Source organism: Chlorocebus sabaeus, chromosome 18, assembly GCF_047675955.1.
Source record: "Chlorocebus sabaeus isolate Y175 chromosome 18, mChlSab1.0.hap1, whole genome shotgun sequence".
NCBI classification, from domain to species: Eukaryota; Metazoa; Chordata; class Mammalia; order Primates; family Cercopithecidae; genus Chlorocebus; species Chlorocebus sabaeus.
In genome coordinates this window covers 35,935,978-35,953,442 of record NC_132921.1, presented here as the reverse complement: position 1 = coordinate 35,953,442, position 17,465 = coordinate 35,935,978, and the positions used below count along the sequence as shown (strand labels likewise).

Genomic DNA, 17,465 nt, shown 5'->3' with positions numbered 1-17,465 from the left:
GAAAACTGGGAATGATATTCAATGCTTCCTTTTCCTCAGGCTATGGTATCATAGGATTCAATTTTGAATTTGATAATGGAGGTATATTTGTGGCACAATAGCCCACAAAGGAAATGAAAGAAGAAGAAAACCACCAGATTATTGAAACATGCAAATGAGACACCTAGATTAGATGTTCACTTCTGGGCCTCCTTTCTTTGTACACAGAAATTAATGGGCATGTACTTGTGTCCATTTCAGGAGCACACCATCTCTTACAGTTTAAATGGAACTTTTTTGGGGGGAGTGGCTCATTCTTAGTTTTTTTTAATTCAGAAGATAATTTTCTATGTTAATTTGAATGGCCTGGGCAGAAAGATGTAGATCTGGCCAACTTTATACCTTTAATTAAGAAATTTGTAAGACTGCATTCTGTGTTTTCAGTAACAGAAGCTCATCTTAAATATTTAACACTACATTTTGAATAGTGTTTTTAAAACTCTCTTTCCCTATTTTACTCGTACTGAATTCTGAATTTTTATCAATCTTATCTCAAAATAAAAATCATATTATTATTTTAAGACCTGGTCACCACAAGTAAAAGCTGCTTCACAGTCCACATAGTAGGAAAGCCTTTTTTTTTTTTTTTTTTTTTTTTTTAATTGGAGATGGGAGTCTCCCTGTGTTGCCCAGGCTGCCCTCATCCTAGGCTCAAGTGATCCTCCCACCTTAGCCTCCCAAATTGCTGGGATTACAGGAGTGAGTCATGGTGCCCGGCCATGGAAAGCCATTTTTGATGCAGCCTCATTACCAGACAGAGTTCTAAAGGACTCAAGTCAATCCCCATTATAGAGATAGACTGTTTTGCAAACTGAGATTCTAATAAAAAAAGAAAGTGGAAATTACTTTGATTGGAGTTGAAGTAGCTACCATTTTGCAGAAATGTAATCAAAACCCTAAGCAAGCCTCTCTGATAGGCTATTCTTTCAAAAGTATGATCAACATTGCTCAGATTTGTTTAGGATTAAGAATTAGACTTCTGTCTCAAGAATTAGAGCTTTTGCTTTCTTATTTATCCTGATCAACTGTGTTAATTAGGTCAGTGGATTACTGTTTAAATGATTCTCCAGGGATTCTAAAAAGGAGTTTGAAGGAAATAATTCTGAAAAATGTTCCAACTCGCTTTTATTAGGGTTGCTATGAAACTCACTATCCTATCCATGGGTAGTAGAAACTAAACTGTATTTTTCTGCATCTGTGTATGTGCATGTATGTGCACACATGGAGTATTTCTATAATACAGTGTAATTGATCCTCTAGAGTATAAACTGCTGAGTGATATCGCTGGGCCAACAGGTATGTGCATTTTTCTTTTTGATAGATTTTGTCAATTTGCTCTGCAAACGGGTTGTACCAAGTTACATTCCCACCAATTGTATCTGAAATACAATATTCTTTCAATACCTTACCAAATCTGGACGTAAAAATGTAAAAAATAGCTGCATTTTAAAAAATTTGAGATTCTTATTGAAAGAAGCTTATTTTTCTACCAATAAACTGAAGAAGTATGGACAATACTTAAGGTGGTTTCTTCAACTTTTATATGCATTGCAAATTATTATAAAACCCAAAAGAAAAACGGTAAAGAGCAATGTCTGCTGTAAATGAACATGTGAAGATTCTGAACACAGAAATGCCTGTGTTACTCTTCTGTTCAGTAAGTCTACTCCTGTAGTCACACTGGTGCAGCAAGTTTGGGTAGTAATAAGGTGTCATTGCTACTCTCCAAAGCAGAAACAGGCTCTGTCTGGGGGCTGGCAAAGCAGGCCCTCACAGTGCTATGTGTGATAACCAGTTCTTTTACCCCATCATTTCCATCTTGAATAGCTTCAAAATATTGCATAGAAAGATTTATATTTTCAGTTAGACTATTTATTTTATATATCAAGGCACAATTTTATGTAGATTATTTACATTTATTTAAGACTTCTTTTATCTGCCCCTCTCCCACCTTTTGCATTTTAAAACATCTTTATTCATATACCGTACAACTCACCATTTAAAAATGTACAATTCCATGGCTTTCAGGATATTCACAGAGGCATACTTCCATTGCCTTTATCAATTTTAGAACCTTTTCATTAGCCCAAAGAGAAATTCTGTACCCTTTACCTGCCATCCCCTCCACCCCCGGCCCCCTGCAGTTCTCCCATCCTCCCAGTCCTCTCCTCCCCACTTTTAAACGTCTCTTCCAGGATCTTTTTTTCTGTTCCTCTAATAAATCTACTGAGTTTTCCCTAATGAGTTTTTCATCCCACTAATGAGGGCTTTCCTCTGGGTATATGCGTGTCTGTGCACACATGGAGTATTTCTACAGTATAGTGTAATTGACCCTCCTCATCTTTAAGAAATTCAGCCAAACCCAGTGCAGTGGATCCAGTACTGAGGAGCACACAGAGAACACTAGCTACTTTTTCTCAGTGACCTAGTCATAGAAAATATTTGCACAAGTACATGTTTCAATTAGGAAGAAGCAAATGCTTCTAGAGTGAAGGATAGAGAGACTCTGAAATGCATGAGCAAAGCAACTAACAGTTGTTGGGCACCCAGCAATTACTATCCCTAATATTGACATAGCACCCCCACAGTTTTCAAAGCACTTCCCAGGCTTTATTTCGTGTGATGTACAGGACACTGCATTAGAACCTCTAATATGGAGGGATATGGACCTTGTTAGAAATGGGACCAGTCAGTGTCCAATATAGTCTCTAGGAAAATGTAGATTACTTTCATGGCTCTTTAAGCCAATTTCCATCTTGCATTCTCAAAGACTTTTACATGCATATAAAATAGATTAGCTTTATTTAGCTTTATTGCAACTATTCAGCAATTAAAAGACATAATCTCTTGTAAGACATACTACTCCTGGTGCAGCAGGATGACTAACCTTTTGAAGGAGGTCTAGCCAGTAACAGCTTTGAAATGGTCACTAATATTGTGGGAAATTAAGCTTGAGAAATTGTAAAAGACATCATTCATTTGTTACTGAGTTAGGTCAACTAGGAAAGAATGGCTGGTAGCCATAGTTGTCTGTTTCTGGCAAGTTTGGCACGCAGGTTTTGGTAAATTAAAATAGTGGTTGTGCAGGGTACGAATCTTAGGAAATAATATTAAAGTAGTGGATTATCTCTGGTCTGGAGTGAATATAAATGGGTGGGAGAATGATGAGGAGGAGTTGATGAAGGGAGGACCATTGACCCAGAAGCCAAGATTCTGCTTTCAACTATTTGGGCTTTTCAGCAAATCCTTAATTCTTACAGATCTCAGGTTCCTGAGATTCAGATGATCTCCAGGGCCCCCTGAGATTCAGTAATTTCCAGGTATCTTTTAGACTTAAAATTCTGGACCAAAACTCCAAACATAGGTTTGAGACTATATAAATTTACAAACATATCCCATCTATCCTATTTCTGCCTGTTGAATATGCAGTTATAATTTTATTTTGCAAACTTGATATGGACTGAATTCTATGATGATTATCATTTTTATTATGCAAACAATGGTCACCTCGGAATGACCTCAATTTCATGAAGAGCTCCCCCTCCTAATACACTAGATGGCACTATAGGTGAGGCAAAGTTAAATACAAAAAAAAAGGAGGGAAAAACTGTGATGGCCAATGTTAATTTTGGCAAATTAGAAAGGGTTCAGTCTTCACCAAGAGCTGTCATGTCAACATCTTCAGAAAGATGAGTGGAAACTACAAATGTCAGATATCTTTAATATCAAAATACTATCATTTTGTATAGTGGCTTTCAAACTTTTTTTTACTGTGACCAACTGTAAGACATCTTAGACTGAAATTCAAAATTATCTCCCTCACATATACCTACACACAAATGCAACAAAAGTTTCCTGACACAATACTAAGCCTTCTTACCTGTTATGCATTCTGCAATAATTCTATTTTATTCAACTATGCTTCTTATAACCGATTAAGTTGACTTTATGACCTATAGTTTGAAAAAAAGTGATCTATAAACCTATCAAGAAATATCAATCTTCTTACCACAAAATCGTATGTGAATAAATATAAACAATTTTTATTATACAATTATACCTTAATAAAGCTGAGGGGAGGGAAGAAAATAGAATGAGAAGAAAATTAAATCAACATTTAATGGGAAAAATAAATACAGAAATAGTCTCTACTTGGCATTTGTCACCATGCCAGGTGCTGTGGGCAACTGGAAGTATTTAATGCTATTTCTGTTTTCTGGGAAAAAGAAGTTACTTTAAGAGACATTAGAGAAGAAACCTGTAAGGCACTTTGAAATTGTGCCCAGATAGACCAGAAAACCATAGAAACAGATAATTTACATGAAAATTTCATGGAATAGCTGGAAAATTTCTAACTCTCTACTTTGATATTGGGAAAATTACATACTGTTGGACAAAAGTAGTCACCAAAAATAGATGTGTATTTCATTCATATAAAGTTCAAAAATGAGAAAAGTGAACAAATGTATTTTTTAAGAATACAGGCATAGTTGGTAAAAATCAGTAAGAAAAAGTGACTGATAAGCACAAAATTCAGGCTGGTCATTATCTCAGTGGGGAGGGAGGGGAACCATCTGCAGGGAACACCCAAGGGGGCTTCTAAGATACTGAAGGTGCTCTGGGTCATAATCTGGGTGGTGTTTGTTTATTATTAAAAATGAATGGATGTGTTATACACTCATATAAATCATATATATATATCTCACAATAACAGAAAATATAGCAAAGAAGACTACTGTAATTGCCTTCTTGATTCTTTCTCTCTTGGTAATTTGTTTTTGGGTTTGTTAACCATTCCCCCCATCACCGCTGTCTTCAAGGACAGAGATAGAAATGTTCCCAGTGACATTGTTTCAGAGCAGACTGTTGTATGCTTTTAAAGCTCTCCTTAATGTTATCAGATCTGTCATTGAGGATTAATTTGGATTTTAGAAATAGCCAAATCTCCTAATAGTATTTGTAAATTGGAAGAGACATACATTTACATAACAATAGAAGATTGATTAAGTTATGGTACATTCTCTGCATACATTAAAAATCAAATATTATAAAAACATTTAATGCCTTGGAAAAATATTTATAAAATATTATTTTAAAAAACAAGTTATCAAATCACATAAGAGTACCACTTTGTAAGAAGACTTAAAAAAATATAGGCTGGGTGGAATGGTGCACACTTGTAGTCCCAACTACTTGGGAGGCTGAGGTAGGAGGATCACTTCAGCCCAGGAGTTCAAGGCCAGCCTGGTAACATGGTGAGATCCCTATCTCTAAACAAATAAAATTAAACTTTAAGAAAGAATGTGACCAAAATGTGTTTTTTTTCTCATGGTTTTACACATTGGACCAGTTTTCTACCATGATTATTTTTGTAAATGCAGCTTGGGGGAAGACTGTGGTCATTAATCTATAATGAATACAATTTTATAATAAGAGTTTCAGAAATTTTTTGGGCAATGGAATAAGAATCTGATCTGCCAAGGAACTAATTTGAAACCATAAACATTCATTTAAGTACAGTAGTACTGACATGTATGTTTAAAAATTAGTCACTGTTTTTTAAAAAATAGAATTTATTTTTTAGCACAGTTTTAGATTCACAACCAAATTGAACAAAGTATAGAGAATTCTCACGTACCTCCCCTCTCCACATGCTCACCTTCCCCCACTGTCAACATCCCAAAATACAGTTATATGTTGTTAAATCGATGGATCTACACTGGCATCATTATCAACCAAAGTCCATTTTACATGAGGGTTCATGCTTGCTGTTGTATATTCTGTGGGTTTGGACAAATGTATAATGGTGCATATCTGTCACTACAGTATATCATATAGAATGGTTTCGCTGCCCTAGAAATCTTGTACTCTACCTATTCATCCCTTCCTCCCCACAACCCCTAGCAATCACTTATCCTTTTACTGTCTCTATAGTTTTGCCTTTTCCAGCATGTTATATATTTGGAATCATACAGTATATAGGCTTTTCAATTGGCTTCTTCCACTTAGTGATATGCATCTAAATTTCCTTCATGTTCTTTCATGGTTTGATAGCTCATTTCTTTTAGCTCTGAATAATATTCCATTGTCTGAGTATACCACAATTTATCTATCCATTCACCTACTGAACGACATCTTGGTTGCTTCTAAGTTTTGGCAATTATGAATAAAGTTGCTATAAACATCCCTGTGCCAGTTTCTCTGTGAGCATAAGTTTTCAACTCATTTGGGTAAATACCAAGGAGTGCAATTGTTGGGTCAGAGTAATTGCTAAGAGTATGGTTAGTCTTTACTTTAAAAAAACCTGCCAAAGTGTCTTTCAAAGTGTTTGTACTGTTTTGCATCCCACCAGCAATCAATGAGTTTCTGTTGCTCTACATCCTTGCCAGCATTTGGTATTTCGGATTTTCACCATCCCAGTAAGTGTGTAGTGGTATTTCACTGTTGTTTTAACTTTCCATTCCTTGATGACGTAATGTTATCTTTTCATATGCTTGGTTACCATCTCTATATCTTCTTTGGTGAAGTGTCAGTTCATTGTTTTGCCTGTTTTTAAGTGGATTTTTTTTTTAGTGTTGAGTTTTAAGAGGGTTTTTCTGTGTTTGTGTATTTTGGATACCAGTCCTTTATCAGATACATCCCTTGCAACTATTTATCTCATTCTGAATCACTACATTTTATGTCATCTATTTTAAAGGTTCGAGGATTATATTTTTAAATCTCTTTTTCTTTTGGACTTCTGAGAGCCCTGAGTTTTATTTATTTTAGACTAAATTCAAAGCAACAACTAGCTTTTGAATGGCAGAGAGCAAAATCAGTCAAACAAATGGTAGTTACTATGCTCCCTTCACAAACATTTTGAAACACAGGTTACCTTATTTGTTGTGTTTTCTAGCACACTGAATAAGGAATTATCATCTTAAGCAATAAAACTTTCTATTTGAATTCTTTTGGATGGATATGTTTATAAAATAGGTTACCTGCCTACTTACATTGCAAATACTGAGCATAACTGAACCTCTTCATTATGACTTTAAATCATAAGATAAGAGAATACTCTAAAAAACAAGAATAAGGTGCTATGAAAAAAGAAAGAATGAGAGAATAAGAAGAAGCTCCTGGAAATTAAAAATGTTATTATAAATAAATTCTGCTAAATAATAATTCTGCTAAAAAATAAGGTCAAGGAAATTGCTTAGAATATAGAACAAAAGAGACAAAGGAATGGAACACTGTGGGAAAAAAATCTTTAAAAATCTATTCAGGATATCTCCTATCCAATTAATAGGTATTCATAAAATTAAACCAGAGAAAACACAGGGAAATAATTTACCAAAGAAATAATAAAGAAGTTTTAAAAAAATGAGAATATGAGGGTTTCTAGCTTGACAATGGCTAGGCAGTGAATGGAAAATGATCCACGCCAAAGAAATTGTGTAATTTTAGAACCCTAGGTTTAAAAATGAGATCCTAAAAGTTTCCTGGGAAGAAAAATTACATTACATGCAAAGGATCAGGAATCATAATGGTAATGTTATACCTTTTCAGGCTGTCAAGCTTGAAGTAAAATAAAGACACTTTCAGGCATACAAATTCTCCCATTTATCTCCCATACACCTTTACTCAAGAGAATGTGTGCTATTAAAACAAGAGAGGGACCAGAAGAGAAAGACTCAGTTTCTAGGGGATCCAATGCAAGAAAATGTCAAAGGGAAATCCCAGAAAAAGCATCTATTGCAGGTCTAAGAGTCATTCTCTAGAGCAGAATGGGAGGATAGAGGCTCCAAGAGGGAAGCAAGAGGTGAGTGAGTAGAAAGGACACAAAATCTATGTATTTGATGGCATGGAAAGTGATATGAGATGTGTTAGTGTTTTAATTATTAATAATAGGTATGTTGGAAAGTAACCTAATAAAAATGGGGTGGTTATTCATTTCAAAAAAATGTACAGAAATGGAAAAGTAACCATGGTATTTTTGGCTCCACTGTGAACAACTTTTACACGGCCCTAATAATGTAATCAGCAAATACTGATCCAACTGTAGGGAAGGACAGTTTGAAAAGGGTGTAAGACAGCTTAGTTCTCATCTATCTTAAAGGAAGTGAATAGTTAATGCCTAACACACATATCATGAAACGCTGATGTATTATTTAGAAACATGGAAGTGCATATCAGAAGAAACAGCTAAAATAATTAAGGTTGTTCCCTCTAGGGCAAGGTTGTGCAAACTTTTGCTTTCCCTGGGCCACAGTGGAAGAAGAATTCCCTTAGGCCACACATAAACTACACTAACACTAATGGATAGCTGATGAGCTAAAAAAAAAAAAAAAAAAAAAAAAAACCTCATAATGTTTTAAGAAAATTTACAAATTTGTGTTGGGCCACATTCAAAGCTATCCTGGGCCACAGACAAAAAAGTAAAGAGGTGATTGCCAGGGGCTGGGGGCAGGGGAGACGTGGAGTTACTCTTTAATGGGAACAAAGTTTCAACTGGGGAAGATGAAAAATTTCTGGAGATGGATGGTGGTGATGGTTGTACAGCAATGCAAATGTATTTAATGACACTGAAATGTACACTTAAAAATGGTTAAAATGATGGCCAGGTGCAGTGATTCACACCTGTAATTCCAGCACTTTGGGAGGCTGCAGCGGGTGGATCACCTGAGGTCAGGAGTTCGAGACCAGCCTGGCTAACATGGCGAAACCCTGTCTCTACTAATAAGGTACAAAAATTAGCCAGGCATGATGGCAGGCGTCTGTAATCCCAGCTACTCAAGAGGCTGAGGCAGGAGTAATCGCTTGAATCTGGGAGGCGGAGTTTGCAGTGATCAGAGATCACACCACTGCATTCCAACGTGGGTGATAAGAACAAGACTCCTTCTCAAAAAAAATAAAAATAAAAATAAAAAAATAAAAAAATTTTAAAATGGGCCGGGTGTGGTGGCTCATGCCTGTAATCCCAGCACTTTGAAAGGCCAAAGTAGGAAGATTGCTTGAGGACAGGAGTTTGAGAACAGCTTGGCCAACATTGTGAGACTCCCATCTCTACAAAAAATATAGAAATCGGCCAGATTAGTTTTATTTAAGTGGTAGTGTGCACCTGTAGTCCCAGCTACTGGGAGGCTGAGGCAGAAGGATCACCTGAGCCTGGTGAGTGCAGGGCTGCCATGAGCCCTGATCACACCACTGTACTCCAGCCTGGGCCACAGAGTGAGACCCTGTCTCAAAAAAAAATTTAAAAAGAAAAAAATGGTTAAAATGGTAAATTTTATATTGCATATATTTTACCACAATAAATAAAGCAATATTAGAAAACAATTTAATAATTATTTGATTTTCAAGTAATTATATGCATATTTTAATTTCATTACAACATTAATTTTTAGAAAGCTCTGCATGAAAGCCTGAAAAGTGTTTTTTGGTTTTTGGTTTGCTTGCTTGTTTTTCTTTTTTTTTTTTTTTTTTTTGAGACAGAGTCTCACTCTGTCACCCAGCCTGGAGTGCAGTGGCAAGATCTTGGCTTGCTGCAACCTCCACCTCCCAGGTTCAAGAGATTCTCATGCCTCAGCCTCTTGAGCAGCTGGAATTACAGGTACATGCCACCACCACTGGCTAATTCTTGTATTATTTGTAGAGATGGGGTTTTACCATGTTGGCCAGGCTGGTCTCGAATTCCTGACCTCAAGTGATCCGTCCACCTTGGTCTCCCAGATTGCTGGGATTATAGGTGTGAGCCACCGCATCCAGCCACTGAAAATTGTTTGTATGTGTCATGAATATTAGTGTCCACAGATTTTATGATATAATTTAGGCCACACAAAGACCTTTTATGGCTTTTGTCTAGTTCTTACCTATATTCTCCTTAGATAAAGATAGATAAGTTATTTTCAAATAAGGGAAGTATTACTGAACATGACTATTTTGTGAATACATTTCGGGGCAATTTGAGATACCAGATTCCTAAATGTAGCACATTAACACTGTGAATAAATACATGGATTCATCTAGTTTGAGCAAAGACCTTATTATACAGGAGTTGTCCTTTTATGGCCTCTGCTATTCTCAGTGGCTATTCTAAATGCTTGCCTGTGCAGTCACCCCTGAATGGTTTGTGGGAACTCATCTCTGCATTTGGCAGGGACTGGGTGGGGCTCTGAGTGAACTAGAGATATAGTAGCAGGTAAGTGCCTGTATTGTCACAGATGATTTCTGGCTCGCAGCTGAGTATCTTTTTCTAATCACTTTCCTTAACCTGGTCCCAATAGTAGTAGATGTGCATTTGTTTCCTCACGATTATAAGCAATAAAAGGCCGATTGGCTTGGCAGGAAGAAGTCCAAGTGGTAAAGAGCAATCCTAATTCAAATCATTGTCCCTTAAGTTTACAATTGAGAAGGCAGCTGTAAGAAGAAAATAATGATGAAAAACAACTTTATGTGTCCTTAGAGACTTCAAACTGCTTTCCAGCATTTAAGTCATGCTGCTTGGTTTTGACAGGTTACATTTACCTTCCAGGGTTTATTGCTGTAAGAGCAGTGTTATTTTTTGTTGTCATCCTGCCTAAATTTTCCTCTTTGTTCACAGTGCGAGATGAGGACAGAAGCACGACGAAAAAATCTTCTCATTTTGATTTCACATTATTTAACACAAGAAGGGTATGTTACATTCCAAACATTTATAGAGATGTTTCCTCTTTCTCTGCTCTCTACTTTTCCAGATACATACTTTTAAATACAATACACTTTCTTGTTTTGAGCAGTTCTATATTTACAAAAAATCAAGCAGAAAGTACAGGGTTCCGTACGCCCCTTCCCTTTTCCCGTTTCCCCTCCCAGTGACATCTGTGTTGATGTGGTATATTATTACAGTTGACGGGCCGATACATTATTAACTGAAGTCCCTAGTTTACATTAGGGCATACTCTGCGTTATATTGTGCTGTGAGTTTTGACAAATGCATAATGGCCATGTATCTGCCAATATGGTACCATACAGAATCGTTTCGCCATCCCAAAAATCCCCTGTGTGCCACCGATTCCTCCTCCTGCCCCAGCAACCCAGACATACACTTTTTCTTTTTTGAGATGGGGTTTCATTCTGTTGTCCAGGCTGGAGTATAATCATGGCTCACTGCAGCCTCTAACAACATCCCCCTGCTCCCAGCCTCCCCAGTAGCTGGGACTGCTGGTGTGCACCATCATGCCTGGCTAATTTTTGTATTTTTTGTAGAGACAGGGTCTCACCATGTTTTCCAAGCTGGTCTCGAATTCCTGAGCTCAAATGATCAGCCCACCTCAGCCTCCCAAAATTCTGGGATTACAGGTGTGAGCCAGTGCCCTGGCCTCAGACGTATGCTTTTATTGCCTCATTTACTTAGGTATTTTTCACATTAGATATTGAAAACTTTTTCAACAGGTCTATCCAGTACATAAAGTACTTTTCCTTTCCTCTACACATTTGAAGATAGGACAGAAATGAGGTTTTCCTATAGTCTCAATGCTGGCTATGTACACAAGATAACTTTCTTAATCAGTTTTCCTTTCCTCAAAATAAAGGTATTGCATTTACTTGGACAACCTAAGCCCAGCTCTCTTCTTCCTCGCAATACCCATTCTATAACTGGCAGGGTGAGGAAATTTAAAAACTTTTGGGTTTGGCCACCTACCTCATTGAAAACACACAAGCAGTTACAGTGTTGGATGGCATAAGAGGAAGAGAGCTGCTCCACAAAGTGTTTGAAGGGCACTATCTACTTTATATTCACTTTTCTTTTCAAATTTCAGTCAGGAAGAAAACATGTAGGTTTCAGACTAAGAGCTTACAAACTTTTCTTTTTTTTTTTTTTTTTTAACAGATGGGGGTCTCACTCTGTTGCCCGGGCTGCATGATCATAGTTCACTGCAATATCTAACTCCTAGGTTCAAGGAATCCTCTCAGCTCAGCCTCCTGAGTAGCTGGGACTACAGGCACATGCCACCATGTCCAGTTAATATTTAAATTGTTTTTAGAGACAATTTAAAATTGTCTGGTGCTCAGGCTGGTCTTGAACTACTGGCTTCAAGTGATCCTCCTGCCTCAACCTCCCAGTCACTGAGATTAGGGCTTTAAAACTTTTGGGTTAGAGCAGTGGTTCTCAATTAGGGTGATTTTGTCCCTTGGGGGATATTTGGCAATGCTTAGAGTTCTTTTTGGCTGTCGCACTGGCATCTAGTGGATAGAGGCCAAGGATACTGCCAAATGCCATCTGACGCACAGGACAGCCCCTACAACAAATAATTATCTGGCTTTGAATGTCAACAGTGCCAAGATGGAGAAATCTGGAGTCAGAGCAAGAAAAACCAATCAATTTTTGATATTTTCCCAAAAAGTCTGATAAGCATCTTTTCCTCCATTAAACAAGGGAGCTACTGGAACTAAAAGTCAGTTTTGAGGTTCCAGTGACCCTAGTCCTGGAGAGGCACAAAGGAAAAATGTGAGGAGGGCAGGAGGCAGTTGATAAGGAACTGAGAGTTCCCATTGTTTCTCTTACCCATGCCAGCAACCACTGCTTTCAATAAACCTATTGCCCCCTAGAAGGGATGACCATTTTAGAGACTTTGAGGAATTTTTCTCCACATTTTATAGTAGATATTGGGGTATCTATTTTATACTTGAAGAAATTCAGGCTTAGAATAGTCAAAGATTGTGTCAGGAGGTCACCTGGGTCTAAGTGGGAGAACTTTCCAGGCCTGTCCTGACCCAAAAGCCTTCCAGGTCCTTATGTTTTTTGCTCCAATGTTGAAGATTGCTTTTGCTTGAGGATCACATCAGAAAAATCATAATGCAGGTGGGCTATGTTTTTTGAGGTTTTTGTTTTGAATGACGATTTTTTTTTTTTTTTTTGAGGCAGAGTCTCGCTCTGTTGCCCAGGCTGAACTGCTGTGGCACAATCTCAGCTGGCTGCAACCTCTGCCTCCCAAGTTCAAGTGATTCTCCTGCCTCAGCCTCCTGAGTAGCTGGGATTACAGGTGGCTGCCACCATGCCCGACTAATTAATTTTAGTAGAGACGTGGCTTCACCATATTGGCCAGGCTGGTCTCAAACTCCTGACCTCAGGTGATCCATCCACCTCAGCCTCCTAAACTGCTGGGATTATAGGTGTGAGCCACCACATGCAACCTAGAAACACGATCTTTTGAAGTCTTTTTTTTTTTTCAAATTTCGATGACACAGCCCTTAAGAGATCCTGAGAACATGTGCCCCTAAAGTCTTTTAAAGAAAATGAAATCTCTGCAATTGTACTTAAGCATTTTAAAAATCATTTGTGTCATTAAAGGATCTGGGGTTCTTGTTTTTTGCGGTTTTTTTCCCCCAAAATTTCAGATATATGCATTTGGTAGTTTCTTTCAGCACTCCGTACCATCCTGAGTAGCAAACAAATCACGTTGTAGCTAGATTTCTGAATGGAAATGAGAAATTGAATTCTCTATGGACTTTTAGTTTTATGGGGGAGTTTTGGTTGTGTTTCTTGATTTTATTTCAGCCAAACATGTCTGCTTTTGATTTTCTTAAAAAAGTAAAATTGGTCTGTATATATGTTCACCTTTTAAATGTAAACGTTTAAAAGTAAGCATTTATTGTTTCCAAAACTGACATCTGATGAAGACCTCATTCTCTCCTCCTCTTCTACCCTCCTCTTTTCCCTCTTTTCATACTCTTGTATTGGTTCTAATAAATGGTTACTTTTCAAAAAAAGTTAGATATATGCACTTGATAGTCAATTATAACACTGTACCCTTGAACAAACTTTGTTACTGAGTAGTCTGATTTATTTTCTCCCCTTGGCTGACCATGTAAGCTGCTTAATTGCAAAAAGTAGCCTTTCTCATCACCCTTAGTATCAGAATTTTGAGAATGACTTTTTTCTTATGGTAAATATAATGAATTGCAACATCTTTAATACAAAAACATTTCTTACTCACCTTGAAACACATGATTTTATCAGACACTTCTCTTTCTGGTGTTAGGGAGATATATTTTATTGAGAAAATAGCTCATTCTTCCCACATCCCCACCACCCACTCCCAGACTAGAGAAATGAGTGCCCCCATCCCATGGTTAGCAGGCAGGCAGGCCATCAGTCACTTCTCAACTTAGGCTCGTACTCTGTATCTCCATATAGCAGTGGGGTGGAATTGAGCCCCCGAGCAGGGCAGGGCTGACTTTGGTCTTTTCTGTGCCTCTGTTTCTCCATCTGGACTATAAGAGTGTTCCTGAAATTGACAAGCCAGACAGTCTGCACGCAGGTAGTGGGCTGCTCCGCTCTATTCAATGGGCACTTAAGAAAAGTAACCCCAAGGGTAGCATATGAGAAAGCGCCAAGTGTCCAATCTATGACAGAGCTGTGGGGCTTGTTGTCATAGGGACGGCTTCCAGGATATGCAGAGGAGCCACTGGGAGCCAGACTATTCACTTTTTTTTTCTTTTCTTTCCTTTTCTTTTTTTCTTTTTGAGACGGAGTCTCACTCTGTCTCCCAGGCTGGAGTGCAGTGGTGCGAGTGGTGCGATCTTGGCTCACTGTAAGCTCCTCCTCCCCGAGTTCAGGCCATTCTCCTGCCTCAGCTTCCCGAGTAGCTGGAACCACAGGCGCCCGCCACCTCGCCTGGCTAGTTTTTTATATTTTTTAATAGAGACGGGGTTTCACCGTGTTAGCCAGGATGGTCTCGATCTCCTGACCTCGTGATCCTCTCTCCTCGGCCTCCCAAAGTGCTGGGATTACAGGCATGAGCCCCCGCACCCGGCCCAGACTATTTTTTTTCAAGTGCCTGCTCTTCTCTTTGCTAATTTGTGATCTTGGACAAATTACTTATTCTCTTTGTGCTTATTCTCTTTGTGCTTCAGTTCCCTTATCTATAAAATGGAGTAATGGGGTATAGCTAAGTATCAGGTAGATGAAGTTATTACGAGGATTAAATATGCAACATGCTTAGAATCGTGCCTGACAATTACACTTATACTTCTATTATTGATAAGATTTGGGTTTTATTCTCTTAATACTCAACTTGGTTCAGCAAAGGACTTAAAGAAACTGGAGGCCGGGCGCGGTGGCTCAAGCCTGTAATCCCAGCACTTTGGGAGGCCGAGACGGGCGGATCACGAGGTCAGGAGGTCGAGACCATCCTGGCTAACACGGTGAAACCCCGTCTCTATTAAAAAATATAAAAAACTAGCCAGGCGAGGTGGCGGGCGCCTGTAGTCCCAGCTACTCGGGAGGCTGAGGCAGGAGAATGGTGTAAACCTGGGAGGCGGAGCTTGCAGTGAGCTGAGATCCGGCCACTGCACCCCAGCCTGGGCGACAGAGCGAGACTCCGTCTCAAAAAAAAAAAAAAAAAAGAAACTGGAATGTGGGCTTGGCCCATTTTATATCATCTTTTGATGGAATCTCAGGTCTATCCAAAGAACCCTGAGTTAAAATACTTCAAGGTGCTTTTCTAAGTGTGTGAAACACTTGAAAGGGTAGTTATACAGAATGTTAATAGATGTGAAAGAGTTTCGTGGTCAGGTACGCTTGGCAGACATTGGGTTAAACTAAACAAGGTCCCTTATTTTAGGACTTCTCTGACCATCTAATTTACTATGTGCAATGAGAATATCATACTAAAGTCACAGTATTCAAGGTTTTGCAAACCAATTTGGCCAAGGTTTTTCTGGGGTTTTCTTATTGTGGTGGTGGTGGTGGTGGTGGTTGTTTTGGAGACAGAGTCTCGCTTATCATCCAGGCTGAAGTACAGTTGCCCAGTCATGGCTCACTGCAGCCCCAAATTCCTGGGTTCGAGTGATCCTCTCACTTCAACCTCCTGTGTAGCTGAAACTACAGGTGTGTGCCACCACACTCAGTTTATTTATTTATTTATGGTAGAGATGGAATCTTGCTATGTAGACAGCTGGTCTTGAACTTGTGGTCTCACTCAATCCTCCCACCTCAGCCTCCCAATTAGCTCGACTGCAGGTGCGCACCACCATGGCTACTTTTTGTTTTGTTGTTTTGTTTTGTTTTTTTGGTAGAGATGAGATTTAGCCATGTTGCCCAGGCTGGTCTGGAACTCCTGGGCTCAACTGATCCACCTGCCTTGGCTTCTAGAGTGCTGAGATTACTGGAGTGAATCACTATGCCTGGCCTAAGAAACTCTTTTTTTTTCCCTCAGATCATCTTTAGAGACTGGTTTTCCACAGATAACTTTGAGAATGCTATCTTCCGAGATTAGCTGACTCTTATAAAACTTAAACTCACGATGCCAGGCCCCAGCACTGTGAACATAGTAACAGAATCTCAGTAAATGTTATTTGCATAGCTATTGAGGAACTTACTAGAATGTAGATGGGTAGAATAATTAGAAACCAAGACAAAGCCATTTTCACAAATAATCCCTGATTTTTTCTTACAATGTATTTTTTGTTCCACAAATTGTATCAGAAAGAAGAACTGTAAAAACAAAAAGACAAAAATAAAAGTCAGATGTAGTTGTTAAGGCCGAGTTTGCTGCTTACAAAGCGTGCATTTTTCCTTTCTGCCACGAGGTGGCTCTTTGTATCTTGAATCAACGAAAGTTCTACTAGAACTGATCATTTTCCCGAAACCTGCTGGAAAAGGGACAAATGAGTGGATTATCAAAATGAAAATGAACTATAGATAATTTTAAGGACATATAAGCATCAGTAAAAGAGATCTAATGAAGTTCTACAAATTCAGCAAAGAGGATAGATTACTGTGGATTAAAATAAACAATCAGGGAAAGATTTGTAGAGAGGGTGATGTGAGCTGGACTTAAAAGATGTATAGAATATGAATAGACCGATGTGATGGTAAGGCCATTCCTGGCAGAGGCACAGAGGACGAAGGGGCACAGCCTAAGTGGAACAATTAAGTAAACAGGAAGACCAGAGTTTGAATGCGTGAGTGAGAATTGGTGACAGCATACAATGGAGGGTCATGGATTCTGGTTCTTCTATTAATAGTCCTCCATATCCATCTTCTCGGGCTTAGGTAATGTTAGTAGCCTCCCCATCTCTCTCTTGTGTCTTGTTATTACGGCCCAGTATTGCACTACTTGCTGAACACTACTCTTCTTAAAGTCCCGTCCTGTCATTCTGTTGGTTAAGAATCTCTAGCGGCTCCTCCTGCCAACCACGTCAAATTCAAACTTCACTCAAGCTCAGTGCAACAGGAAAACACAGGCAGTTTTGTTCTTCTGACCAATTAGTTTAGGAAAGATGGGGCCTGCCATCATTTATTCTTGTAATTTTTGTTCAAGCTAAGACTCTATGATTTTGGAAAGAGTTCAGAATATAGTATTATGTCAGTAAAGGTTACAAGCCATCTGTAGTGCATGTTTCCATCTTCCATCTTCTTTCTTTCCATCCTTCCTTTATCTCCCTTTCTTTTTGTTTTT

General features: G+C 38.5%; 1 protein-coding gene across 2 annotated transcripts in view; it reads left to right on the top strand.

Annotated features, from left to right (window-relative positions):
• The window catches only part of KATNAL2 (katanin catalytic subunit A1 like 2), a 126,887-nt gene that overhangs the window by 57,118 nt on the left and 52,304 nt on the right, over positions 1-17,465 (top strand). For both annotated transcript variants that reach the window (XM_007974122.3, XM_037982353.2), the window contains exon 3: positions 10,622-10,692. In XM_007974122.3, coding sequence (XP_007972313.2) covers positions 10,622-10,692 — 71 coding nt within the window. The remainder of the gene's footprint in view (positions 1-10,621; positions 10,693-17,465) is intronic.